This window comes from Schistocerca americana, chromosome 1 (assembly GCF_021461395.2).
Source record: "Schistocerca americana isolate TAMUIC-IGC-003095 chromosome 1, iqSchAmer2.1, whole genome shotgun sequence".
Lineage (NCBI taxonomy): Eukaryota > Metazoa > Arthropoda > Insecta > Orthoptera > Acrididae > Schistocerca > Schistocerca americana.
In genome coordinates, this window is record NC_060119.1 from 640,819,538 (window position 1) to 640,833,788 (window position 14,251).

A 14,251-nucleotide genomic window follows, 5' to 3' on the forward strand; every position below is an offset into this window, starting at 1 on the left:
GAAATCCCTTCTCAAAAGTTATTTAGTAATTAACAGGACCCAAGGAAACTCCTTTTTATTAAATTCATTCTTAGTAACAATAATCTTTAGGCGGTGCTGCTGCTGCATGCTGCTGCGCATTGCTGTAAACCACGAGGAAAAAGGCAGTCATCTGAAGAGATGAGTCCAAAACTTAGGGCCAAAACAGAGATACTGACACACCACAACATGTCATGTACTCTAATCCAGTAAATTCCGTTGCACAAGTCAGATTCTGTATCACTTGTAAATTCTTGTTCAAAAACGCAGTCAGATGGCTTATCAAAATGTTAGTTTTAAGGTTTTCATGTAACGATCTGTTGAGGGCTTAAATGACAGTGAAACTGACACTCATACAACATGCACATTCCGTTTACTGATAGCTCAGGTTGCTTATCGAGTCCAGTTTCATAGTCGAACATAGGCAATATTCAATCATCAAGAAATAGGCAATATTGGCTGCAGCTACGTTACAAAATATACCATTCTTTCATACATACTACAAGAGATATGACGTCATGAACACTGAAATATGTGAAAAATGCCGCACCGTGGGAGACGTTTTTAACATTTATTGTTTACTACTAAGACCAAGTAGATAAGAAAAGAAGGATGCTGGCGCTACATAGTTATGCTGTAGGTTGTTTTGGAGCCAGAGTGGGCACCATTTTAAGTAGCCCACAAAACTAGCAGGATACTGTTTACAAGTGTTTCTGTTCATTATTTCTGTCGCAAAAACTGTTTTAAATGCTATAAATTATAGAGCTTACGTGGATAAAATAATTTCAGTAAGGCAATTTTGAACGTTTTCTGTTCTTGAATGTGTATTTGCTCTAATAATACGACACAGAGTGGCATCATGTGGAAGTGTCACCACGTTGAACCTAATGTTTTGGGCAAGTTAAGATGGAGGACATCGGCTTCAAGTTTATGTCGTAATGCCACCTCTATTTTTTTTTTTTTTACCTCCATGACTAAGACACTCCTACAGTCGAGTCAAGTAAAACTGACACATGGCAGCGCTTTTGATAGCTTAGTTGTGTTCCAGGTACAAACTACGGGATGGAAACTCAAAATTAATTACTATTTTGAAATTTATTCTGGAAACAAGGTGAGACATAGCTCAGCGTAATCACTCGAGATTACGGATAAGTAAGGAAAGGTGGGTAATATACAAAAACTAGGGGAACCGAGAAGAATAGAGGACCAAGAACGAAGTGCTCGGATTGAAAAGAGTATTCAGTCTGAACGTCGAGGAAGCAATGACGGAATTAAAAGAAAGGTTCAAGAGTGGGGTTAAAGTTCTAGATTAAAAAAACATGAATATTCGCTGATGACATTACTGTCCTCAGTGAAAGTGGGGAATATTTGCAGGATACGTTGAATGGAATGAACAGTCTTACGACACACTCTTTCGATTGAGAGTGAACCGAAGGAATACGAAAATAGGGTGGAGTAGCAGAAACGAGAGTAGTGATAAAATTACCAACAAAACGGGGACCACGAATTAGAAGAAGTGAAGGAATTTTGCTGACTTCGAAGCAAGTATACTAGCACGGGCAAAGAGGGCATTCCAGGTCAAAATTCTCTACTAGTGTCGGACATTGGCCTAAATTTGAGGAAGGAATTTCTGACAATGCACGTCTGGAGCACAGCGTCATATGGAAATGACTTTGGGACTTTTGAGAAAACCTGGAAATATGAGAATCGAAGCACTTGAGATACGGTGCAATAGAAGGATGCTGTAAATTACTTGGTCTGATAAGATGAAAATGGGGTGGGTCTCCGCAAACTGAGGCAAGAAAGGAAAATATCGAAAACATTGATATGAAAAAGGATCATAACGATAGAGCGTGTGTCAAAACATCAGTGAATAGCTTCCATGGTACTGTAGGGAGCTCTTAGAGTGTAAAAGCTGTAGGGAAAGACAGAGACTGGAATATATCCAACAAATAATTGAGGACGCAGGATTAAGTGATACTCTTAGATTGGGACAGGAAGGAAAGTCGCGGCAGGCCGCATCAAACCAGTCAAAGCACTGAAGACACAAACGCTTGTATAGATGGCGGTGGTAATATGTACGCTTACGTGCTCTTGGCTGTCATCGGCGTTTTAGACTTAATATGGTACGCAAAGAATTGCATTACAAGGGAATAAACGAGTCAAAGAATATAAGAACGGGGACGGTTTACTATAACAGAATGAAACAAAGAACTCCGCACTGTATGGCATTCTTTTACGAGCACAGAGGCGGCAGCGATAGCAGGGCGGAAGTCGCGAACTCAGATGAAGATGTGCCGCCGCGGGAATCGGTTGTGCCTGGCTTCGGTGCTGCTGGGTAAGTGTCACAAGTACTATGTGGAGGCTGCATTTTCCGTTCTGTCAATGATTATTGGATAAGTACGATACCTTATGTTATTATTCACAATTTCATTGGTGTGTACTGGTATTTGTTCCCTAAACCGTCTGAATTGGTTAGAACTGGAGAGATGCCAGTAGCTGCTCTCCGATGACGTGATTTACGGTTCGCAGCTCAGCTTACAGCAGTTGGTACGTACTGTAAGCAATTTTGACACCCCACATTGATTTGGATGGGCTGCAAAAACCACAGACTGGTTTTAGAACGAATATGTTTTTCTTTCGCAAATGCGGTCTATATTAGTCTGCTGTGCATGTAAGTAGTGGAAAAGTCTGTGCAGTTTCTGATTCTAATAGTTTCGTATAGAATTACAAATCGGGGCACAGTGTTTCCGATTGCTACTGCGACGCAAATATCTACCTCCAAGCACTCTGAGACTAATACTAAATCTGTGCTCCTCAGGTGCCGAATTCGTAAATTCTATTGGGTGAGTTGTTGAATTGCCAACTTTTACCCTTATTCCCTGTTATGGAATTTTCTCTGCAGACAGTCTATCATTAAACGGTGATGTTAGCATAAATGAATAGAACAAGGCGCTGCAGTCTGGAACCGCGCGACCGCTTCGATCGCAGGTTCGAATACTGCCTCGGTCATGGATGTGTGTGCTGTCCTTAGGTTGGTTAGGTTTAAGTAGTTCTGAGTTGCAGGGGACTGGTGACCTTAGAAGTTAAGTCCCATAGTGCTCAGAGCCATTTGAGGCAATAGAACAAGGCAAAACTACCGGTATCAGTGTTGCTGATTTGATCACATTTTTCATGGGAATCCTTCTATAATTGGGCTGCTTGCGTTATGTCCGAGAAGTCCTCATAACCTAAGGTCGAAACAGTATAGAGTATATACCTAGGGCAGTTCATCATTATTCTTGTAGCGACGTTGAGGCACATAGGACATGATTATTCACCACAATGAGTTATCCAACACGGTAAGGTGCTGGCTTCGCTCACAGCGTTTCAATGGAAATGTTGATGTTGGTTAAAACCACGGCCAGTCCATCAAGAAACTCATGCTCCTAAACAGCGAAGTGTGTTGGGACTTCACACATGATCCATAATTCCCTTGTCTTACAAGGAGAGGCCACGACGTTGGGATCACAAACTTACTTCAAACTTTCTACACCTTTTGTAGTGTTTTCCATGTCTGCATGACAAATACCATCCTGTAACATGTGATGTCGAGAGCTCATCCGACGAGTACTTGCACATTAATCTCGTGGCCTGGAATATTGTGACTTACTATATTAATAATTGTGAATACCATTTCTGACATGTCAATTGACGTTCGAACACCCACGCAAACGCCTTTAATCGCTGCTTAGCAGTGTCACCCAGTCCGCTAACATCAGCCATCATTACAAAATTAAAAGACAGCAATACTGTAATAATACAATACAACCATGACAGAAATGATTTTCACCAGCTTCGACGCAGAGACATCAGCAGAACAAATACTTAATTCCGTAAGTGTACAGTCCAAAGGCGTACGGGAACTTTCGGGAGACCCTGTGCCCTCACATCACACTAACGTTTGCTGTGGGATGGATCTTCGTGGTTCAATAACTTCGTTAAAAAGAATCACCTACTGGCACTTTTAACTACCACGACTTATTCGGCAACACGCTGCCATAATCAGGGGCTTTACAGTTACATATATGTTAATTTTTTTGCTATACATTCCTTTAAGTGCGGTGAGGTCTGTTTGCTGATTGTGCCAGAGACGTGGTCTATCGAAAGTTGCCCCTGTCCAAAAATATTTCCGTGTCCACCAGTACGTGTGTTGTGCGTTTAAGTAATCTCAGCGATGTCATTAGTCACATTTTTGCTAAATATATCCTTGTTTGCCACACAGGGCACAAAGCGAACATGTTACCATATATTCACACTTTTGCTTGTAGTTGCTTATATTCCAGTGGTTCTTTGCTGCTGTGAGAAAACTTATTTCAGTTGCTAAGATAATGCACACACACAGCGGTGCTCACTAAAATAAATCAGTATTTCTCGATAGAGACAAATTTTGGAAAATAACCTCTCTGGCACTCCCATAAGTTAGACCTTACTTACTACACTTCAGAGGAATCTATCAGTAAAAATTGATATACGTGTATTTTCAACTGTAAAGCATCTGATGATTGCAGCATGCTGCGGAAACGCGTCAGTCTCAGACCTCAATATATTCCACACAACATGGATAAATTTAAGTCAAATAAATTTTACTGCTCTTAAAATTCTAACCGAATTCTTTGCCTTTGAATCGAGAGATTGAATGTTAAAGTTTAGCTTCTCGTCGAATACACACCATTAGAGCACCTGCTCATTTCGGGAAAGACTGGAAATAGGAACTGATTGTGACTTTTGCAAAAGGCTCACCCCGGAATTCGACTTAATTTGTTTAGGAAGATAACGGAAAATGTGAGGCCGGCTGTTCAAGCAGGACTCTGAAACACATTCTTCCTGAATCCGAGTCCAGACACTGCACCTATGCACAGTCCCGCTTTACGCATAAAATGCAAACAACACTGCAGTTAAAACACCAGTAGTCTTGTTTAGAAGGAACAAGCTTTACTTAAGTGACACATGTACCTGTGCCAGTAAAAATCGTGGAGATAATGTGGATCGTATTGTATCTGTTTGATACAGTGGAGCTAACGCCTCCCCGCTATGCTCTCCACTATGAAGACGACTGTCGCCAGAGGAAATTGTTATCTCAGTCACTGGCATTCCTACCCAAGCCTGAGAGCAGTTTGTAACAGAATTTTTTTTTGCTGATCCCTTACTTCACGCATATTCCAGTCTGGTCTTCCTTTGCTGATTCATTTCTGAGATATTTACTGTATATGTTTATATATATGTGAACCGCTCGAATTTCGCACGGTTCGCACTACCTACGCCAGAATGATCTGTCTGCCGTAACTGTAATAAATTATATAAAATAAAAAAAATAAAATAAAATAAAATTATAAATAATAACTGTAATAAATTATATAAAAACCTTCTTTGTAAATCTGCCTATTAGTGAAAACCATATCAGAATTTCTACAGTAGTTTCTGAGATCAGCCTTCATATACGAACAGAAAGATAAGCTTCACTGCTCTCTAGAGTTGCGGCAGCTCTTTATTTGACGGGTTTTCGCACCAGATAACTCCCCCTATGTAGGTGCCAGCTCATAGCTCCCGTCATTGCCACGATATATCACTCCAAATGCTAATTAAATACGGAACAGGTAACGACACATAATTGCATCAAAACCCCTACGGAAGTTCCAGAGACTAGCCTCCACATAGAGCTAGAAGAAACCGGTGACGGAAAGATGTGTTTCAACATTTTTGGAAATTTAATCCCTATGGCGGTGAAATAGTTGATGAAAGCCTTTTTAAAATAAATAGTCTCTAAATAATTAATAAGCGATTTTAAAGCTACATCTGTGAAAACTGGTATTTGACTCCTCGGTTAGAAACAAAAAATAGGTGTTTCAGTATTTTTGGAAATTCAATCCCTAATGGGTTTTAAATAGGGGATGAAATGTTTTATGAAAGAATTTTTAAAGTTAAATCAACGAAAATTTGAATTTGGCTTCTCATTTGAATGTAAAAACTATGTGTTTCGGAAATTTAACCCCTAAGGGAATGAAATAGAGCCTTACTGATTCACTGACTCATCGTAGCGCAGCCCAAACCGCTAAGGACAGAAACTTGAAATTTCGAGAAAATGTTGATCTTATATTGTAGGAATCGTTCAGTAAGGGATTGTTCGAAGTTCCATCCCTAAGGGGGTGAAGTAGGAGATTAAAGTTTTTTTAAAAATATGTCACTGTTAAGGTAATTTTGAAGGTAGAACTACGGAAATAGGTATTTAGTTTCCTGGTTAGAAATATATTTCATTGTATCAAAACGTTTTAAAGCTAAAACTATGAAAATGAAATTATGAAACGTGTTAGGCACGAAAGAACTCAAAAGGCAGGTTTAAAAAAGACATCTGACTCCAGCTTCAAAAATCGCTTTTTGGTCATAAGCACATTCGGAAAGACCGTGCTGCTGTGGCCTTAATTAACGTCAAAAGTTTAGAAGATGTTGCAGTTTGTGAGCAAGATTAAAATTCGATTGAAAAGAAATTAAATAAAATCTGTGGAGACGCTACAGTCTCCGCGAGCCTGCGTTAAGTTGGTTTATAACATGTTTAGATTGCTTGCCGTTTCTAATTGATAGTTTAAAGTCTTATCTTGTAAGTATATTTTTTCTCAACAAACGTATCGAACCACTTTTGAAAATCGTACCACTGGAATTTGTGTAATTTCTTTTGATCATATGATTGGTGGTGAATGTTCCAGACAATTTCTGGTATCTACCACAGCAACTGCGTTAGCCGTGCCATTTTAGTGAACGATTTTAGGACGATTTGAGGGTAAATAATTTAATTATCGTAGATTGTTTAGTTCTGTTGAGTGATCTTGCATAACGATAGCAAGAATCTGAAGTTACACTATGTGATCAAAAGTATCCGGACACCCCCCAAAAACATACGTTATTCATATTAGGTGCATTGTGCTGCCACGTACTGCCAGGTACTCCATATCAGCGACCTCAGTAGTCACTAGACATCGTGAAAGAGCGGAATACGGCTCTCCGTGGAAGTCACGGACTTCGAAAGTGGTCAGGTAATTGGATGTCACTTGTGTCATACGTCTGCACGCGAGATTTCCACACTCCTAAATATCCCTAGGTCCACTATTTCCGACATGATAGTGAAGTGGAAACGTGAAGGGACACGTACAGCGCAAAGGGTACAGGCCGACCTGGTCTGTTGACTGACAGAGACCGCCGACAGTTGAAGGGGGTCGTAATGTGTAATAGGCAGACATCTATCCAGACCACCACACAGGAATTCCAAACTGCATCAGGATCCACTGCAAGTACTGTGACAGTTAGGCGGGAACTGAGAAAACTTGGATTTCATGGTCGAGCGGCTGCTCATAAGCCACACATCACGCCGGTAAATGCCAAACGACGCCACGCTTGGTGTAAGAGGGATGATGATTGCATCTTTCAACAGGATCGAGCACTTGTTCATAATGCACGGCCTGTGGCACAGTGGTTACACGACAATAACATCCCTGTATTGGACTGGCTTGCGCAGAGTCCTGACCTGAATCCAATTTTTTGGGATGTTTTGGGACGCCGACGTCGTGCCAGGCCTCAGCGACCGACATCGATACCTCTCCTCAGTGCAGCACTCCGGGAAGAACGGGCTGCCCTTCCCCAAGAAACCTTCTAGCACCTGATTGAACGTAAGCCTGCGAGAGTGGAAGCTGTCATCAACGCTAAGGATGGGGAAACGCCATATTGAATTCCAGCATTACCGATGGAGGGCGCCACGAACCTATAAGTCATTTTCAGGCAGGTGTCCGGATACTTTTGATCACATAGTGCATATGTAGTCAAGCAGCCTTTGTGGTAAACGTTTACCGCAGGTGTATTTTCTTTCTCTAGATCGACTATACTGCTTTTGACTGGCTATAACTATCGACACAATACTGTGATGGATGCACCCCTTTAAAAGTCGAACGGTGTGAGGATTCATAATGGCGTCTGGTATAGGGTGTCTATAGGTAGGGCGAAACTTATAGGAGTTACGGAGACAGCAGCGGCCATCTTGAAATCCAGCCATCTTCCATTTGGGTTAGTGTTTCAAATAGGAAGGCACATCATTTTAAACTGCTTCCTTCTCAGGAATACACATGTGGAATCGATTTTAAGATATTTTAATTTGCCTAGGGTTTATGACCTATTAAAGTTTAGGACATTTGTCAGATTCGGTATTATAGCATATGCTCAATAGAGATATGACCTCCATTGTGCTGGTCACCAATCGGAGTCTCTTTTGCCAGTCCTGCTGCACACGTCGCAGGATCCGTGGGTCAGCAGAGGCACACACCTCCTCAGTACGCCGGCAAAGATGGGCTACATTGTTGATTTTTACCTCATACACAGTTGACTTCAAATGGATTTCAAATGATCCAGAGCTGATTCTGCAGACTGCATCCGCCGATCAGGGTCATTCTCCGTGACATGATGTAACAATTGTAAGCTGTACAGGTGGCATGTGTGTGTGTTCAACGCCCACAGGATTGAGGGCTGATCGACTCCGGATATGACTGATAACCGACGCGTACTGCGATGTGGAACTGCTATGTGTACTTTTCGCACACGATGCCACAATTGATGTTGCAGTCTCCTCGTCTGTGGCTGTCCCTGGACGCTCACTGCGTGGCTTGTCCACCACATAATCTGTGGCACGAAATTTGTCCAATAACTTGGATACTGTCATACGTGAAATGTCATTTCTCTAGGATGCCGGGCATTGAAGTCAGCAGCAGTCACTCTGGTACTTCGTCCACCTCTCATTAACACAATTACAATGCCTTCATGTTGTGTATGTGCCACTGTGGATCACCTGCAACAATAAACAGAACTGATCACCGTGCAATTTCAAACTTTAACGTGACATAACTTCTACACGAATAAAGATATCTTAAAACAAATTCCACACGTGTATTCCTGAGAAAGAGGCAGTTCAAAGTGATGTGGCTTCACATTTGAAGCACGTAACCCAAATGCAAGATGACGGACTTCATCATGGCCGCATCTATCTTCATAGCTCCTATAAGTTGCGCCCATACCAGACTTTTGTCTAACCCTGTGTATACTTAGTAGGTACTATGACTCATTCTTCGATATGAGGCAGTTGCCACTAAATAGTAACTCAGGGATAGTCCAGCACCAAAACACTCTTTTGAATAAACCATAATATGTAAGATCCTATGATAAACGCGGGGACGTTAGCGGGATACTCATTCAACTTCAGTGAGAGACACTACAAGACATCACTCATCCCTCACGGAGAGATTTGCTATTGAAATTCCGATGACGCACATTCCAACAAGAATAGAGAAAAACATTACTTCCTCCCACATACACCTTTCTTAGTGAGAAAGCCCATAACATAGATGGATTCGAGCTCATATGGAGGTTTACCGAGCACCATCCGCGAATGGAAACCGAAAGGAAAGGAATGATAATTGCGCCCGAAGCATCCTATGCCACACAGTCCAAAATGGCTTGCGATGTAAAGACATACGGGGTGAGCGAGAAGTCCCCGAAACCCTAGTATCGAATGCTAATTTATTTGTTGTAGCGTAAGTACTTACTTACGTATAAAGTGTATATCGGTAAATTCCCCATCATACAGTATCATATTTCCATACGCCTGCATATTCTTCTCGACATATTTTTGGGCATGTCCGAAACTGGATATTTGTGGTAAGGTCTTATTGGGCCAAACTGCTGAGGTCATCGGTCCCTAGACTTACGCACTACTTAATCTAACTTACGCTAAGGACAACACACGCACCCATGCCCGAGGGAGGACTCGAACCTCCGACGGGGTGAGCCGCGCGGACCGTGACAAGGCGCCTCAGACCGCGCGGCGGCATGTCCTAAGTTAAAGTGCGAGATATACCATCGACAGCATTGCGCAGTTCTTCGTTTGCGGCATAACGACGTGCAGGTAACGAGCTGTCTGGTGTGACGAGGCCAGGACTTCTTGGTGGACATTTCAAGGGAGCTAGTGTTGCTGATGAATCATGACATGTACACCGCCCAGGAAAGTTTTTATTTAGGAACTAAAGTACTACAAAAGCTTGGTGTCTTGCTGCATCCATATGCGTTCTGTGAGTTGTCCTCGGTATACTGATTTGCGAGGCACTTTTACGTGTCGACTTAATAGGAGATTGTTCAATCGATGCAGAGACTCCGGCAGATACTCCTTCTCATGTTTCCTTTCTTACAGTCCGCGACCTGTCTTTAAACAGTCGAAACCAAAAGTACGCCTTTTCAATCCAGAAGAGTTGCCTTTAGCTGTGAAGTCTTATTAAATCTCCCCTTGAATGATCATATAACGTGTCTCATTGTCTGCCATGCGTGTCGTCGTTCGTGCACCCGCATGGTAGTCACTAAATCCTCCTCAATAGTGTAACCATGACTGCTCGCATATCCCACAGCTACAGATTAAAACTCGACTGTGACTGCGAGAACATGTAAACACGAATTCCAACAATCGGTATGGAATAACTTAATTACCAATCCCCATAATAACAGGGCACGGGGACTTCTCGCCCACCCAGTAGGTGTAAACTAAAATATAATGCTTCATTTCTAAAATATGGCGAAAGGTATACAGATTACAAGAGGAAACGAAATTTTATTATGTAAATGTAATCCCGATACAATATCTCGGTTAATGGTTCGGTAAAAGATCTACTACTTGAGTCAATTTGTATACGAGGTGTCTTAATCTAATAAGTGAAAGTGTAGTTGAAGCTACACTTCGTCATGCGTGTACTTTAGTCAAACGCAGGTGACTCTCCCCATCTGCAGAACTGATCAAAACAGTTGAAGCTTCACTACGTTGCCATTTTCTCCAAATTCCTTTTTGTCAGATCCATTGCCCAGTCTATCGCGTAGATTTGCAGATTATCAACGACAGTAACAATAAAAATCAGTGCGAATGAAATAGCGGTCTGAAGGAATTGAATTCTTTACTCCGAGTGCAGAACAATGGCACTCGAGGGGATCTGAGGCTTGGAATACGTATTGGCCTCTCCAAGTAAGCGGGCAGGCAGAGTGAGGCGTGCGGCGCATGTCAGCAGCTCTTCCTGCGAGGATCTGCCACAGCTGGGCGCTCGCGGATGTCCCCAGATAGCGAGGCGTGTGTGTTGAGCCTCGCGCTGATTGCACCCACACCGGAAGTCTGTTCGCGGGCTCTGACCGCATTAAACATCTACACATCTAAAATATGGTCAGGGTAATAGCCAGCACCCTGCATCAACTGACGGGCGTTTGATGTCTATCGTTCTCACTATATTTTAGATGTGTAGATGGGCTAATGAGGCCAGAACCGTAAACAATAAGAATACGTGATCTATGCTGTGCTTTGGTCATTAAATTAAAACACAAAGTCAGAGTCAATGTTTCTCCTACAAAAAAATGCAATGCATACGAAGCGTGATCAAAAAATAACGGGATTTTTTTTTTCTTACAGAATCTTTCTTGTTCATCGTCATTAACTTCATCCCCTTCAAAGCAATTCACTTCACATATAATACACTTGTGCCAACGCTTTTTTCAATACTGGAAGCACTTCTGGAACTCACTTTTAGTTATGGTATTCAGCTCCTTCAACGATTCCGTTTTCATCTCATCAGTGGTCGCAAAACGACGTCCTTTCATCATTCTCTTCACGCTCGGGAATAGAAAGAAATAGCAGGGAGCCATGTCTGGCGAATACGGTTGCTGGGCCAATATAACGGGTTTGTCTTTTTGCTAAAATATCACGAAAAAACATTCTGGTGTGAGCGGGCGTATTATCGTGATACGATTTCCATGAATGGTTTCTTCCTGCCTCGTGATGACTGGGTGTTGTGTGATGTCCTTAGGTTAGTTAGGTTTAAGTAGTTCTAAGTTCTAGGGGACTGATGACCATAGATGTTAAGTCCCGTAGTGCTCAGAGCCATTTGAACCATTTTTGTTTCTTCGAATTGATTCAAGAAAACAGCGCATAACCTGCAGGCAGTACTCCTTATTGACCGTACGGCCATGAGGTGGGGACTCATGATTCACTATCCCACTGCAACCGAATCAAACGGTGAGTACAACATTCACATGTGTTCGAACTTGTCGATTTTTTTCGGTCTTGGCCTTCACGCAGTTTCCATTGGGACAATTGAGCCTTGGTTTCGACGTCATACCCGTATACCCATGTTTAGTCACCTGTTATAATCTTCTTTAGAAGTTCTGGGTCGTTGCTGACTTCTTTCAACAATTCCTGAGTGATTTCTATGGGACGTCTTTTTTGGTCCAGATTCAACAACTTCGGAACAAATTTTGCTGCTACATGTATCATGCCCAAAACATTCAAAAAAATTGCTTGGCATAAGCCAAAGATATGTTGACATCGTGAGCAATGTCTCTGATGGCGATTTGACGGTTTTACGGAACAATTTTCTTTACTTCTTCCGTGTTGTGGTCAGTAATTGATGTGTTAACGGCGTAGGGCGGTCTTAGTCTTCAATGCCTTCTCGACCTTCTTTGAAACGTTTACACTAACCGTAAACTCTTGTCCTACTCATAGTAGATTCGCCAAAACTCACTGTCAACATTTCGAATGAGGTGCTGCACTTAACTCCATTAAAAAAATTAATGTAAATTGCTTAATTCATCTTTTTCGAAAGTAAAATATTCGTCGAGCACTCAAAAACACTTACCACCTTTAAGACGATAAACTAGATATTAAAAACAGCTGAAAATGCAGACAGACATCAGACATGTACCAATAAGATAACAAAATTGAAAATCGAATGTATAAAGCCAGCGAAATTAAAAAATTCTCGTTACTTTTCGATCACACCCCGTACAGTTTCTGAAGCGAAAGTCTTTTGAAAGTGAAATTTTATTTTCCCAAGAAGGTTCTAACAGTCAGCGAAGTCAACCACTATAAATTATCAGGACTGACGGTAAATGTAAAGTATCACGTTCAAGATCTCGTGCAGACACTGAATTCCGCTATCTTCACGTTAAGAATGATCTGCACTGTCCCTCAGACTGAAATACAAGACTAGTTTACTTTGCTTACTTTTATTGTATTATCTCGTACGGTATTATATTTTTATCACGAAACTAGGGAGAGAGAGACACGCATACGATACGGAAGTGAGATTGCCAATCATTAAAACAAACGAATTTTTCATTGCGGCGAGATCTTTTCACGAAATTTCAGTTCTTTGTCCTCCGAATATGAAAAAAAATTATGACTTTTTTTTTTTGGTTGGACATCCACAACTGTTCAGTAACATGTTCATGGTAAACAAATCCGCCACAGTAGGAAAATGCTTTTATTGACCGAAGTCTTCCACGACAGAAGTCGCTATACACTGCCACGGTTTCGGGGTCTTAGCTGCATCATGATGTGTATTTGAAATCTGGCAGAAGTTGGACGTCACGTCCACAACCACACAAGCCGCGCGAGATTAGCCGAGCGGTCCAAGGCGCTGCAGTTATGGACTGTGCTACTGGTCACGGCGGAGGTTCGAGTCCTCCCTCGGGCATGGGTGTGTGTGTGTGTTTGTCCTTAGGACCATTTAGGTGAAGTAGTGTGTAAGCGTAGGGACTGATGACCTTAGCAGTTAAGTCCCATAAGATTTCACACACATTTGAACATTTTTTTTAACCACACAACTAGTAGGCAAACATCTATGAAAGTCAGCGTACGGTAGATATTTGCCTATTACTTGTTGTATTAGTAGCTGCAGTAATAGTAGTAGTAAGTAGAAGTAGTAGTAGTAGTACATAGTTGCTTGAGCATGGGCGTGACTACTGTCGTGTAAAGGCTTTGGTCAATAACAGCATCTTACAACTGTGACGGATTTTACTTGCATGTCCGGATGAAAAGGCGTTGTTGACGATAGACAGCCGTCCGAAATTACTTCGAAATGAATTTGCTGAATGCGAGTAACTTGGCTTCAGCTGTGTTAGGTCTAGATGTACTACTTAATGTTGACGTATGAAAATTTGTGCCGACCGGGAACGCGAACACAGATTTCCCGCTCATCGCGAGCGGACGCCTTAATCATTATGCTATCCTTACACGCCTCCCGGACCCATCCAAACTTCCATGTCTCACACTGTCTACATCCCTTTAGCATAGTCTCGCACATTCATCACAAAATTCTCTCAGCTATGCTCTGTATTCCCGCAAAAGTGATAATGA

At 41.9% G+C, this 14,251-nt stretch overlaps 1 protein-coding gene across 1 annotated transcript in view; it reads left to right on the forward strand.

The window, feature by feature from the left end:
• The first annotated feature begins 2,253 nt into the window (after positions 1-2,253).
• LOC124625742 (proclotting enzyme-like) overlaps positions 2,254-14,251 on the forward strand; it is a 92,891-nt gene continuing 80,893 nt past the window's right edge. The window contains exon 1 of the mRNA XM_047149192.1: positions 2,254-2,356. Coding sequence (XP_047005148.1) covers positions 2,305-2,356 — 52 coding nt within the window. The 5' untranslated portion in view covers positions 2,254-2,304. The remainder of the gene's footprint in view (positions 2,357-14,251) is intronic.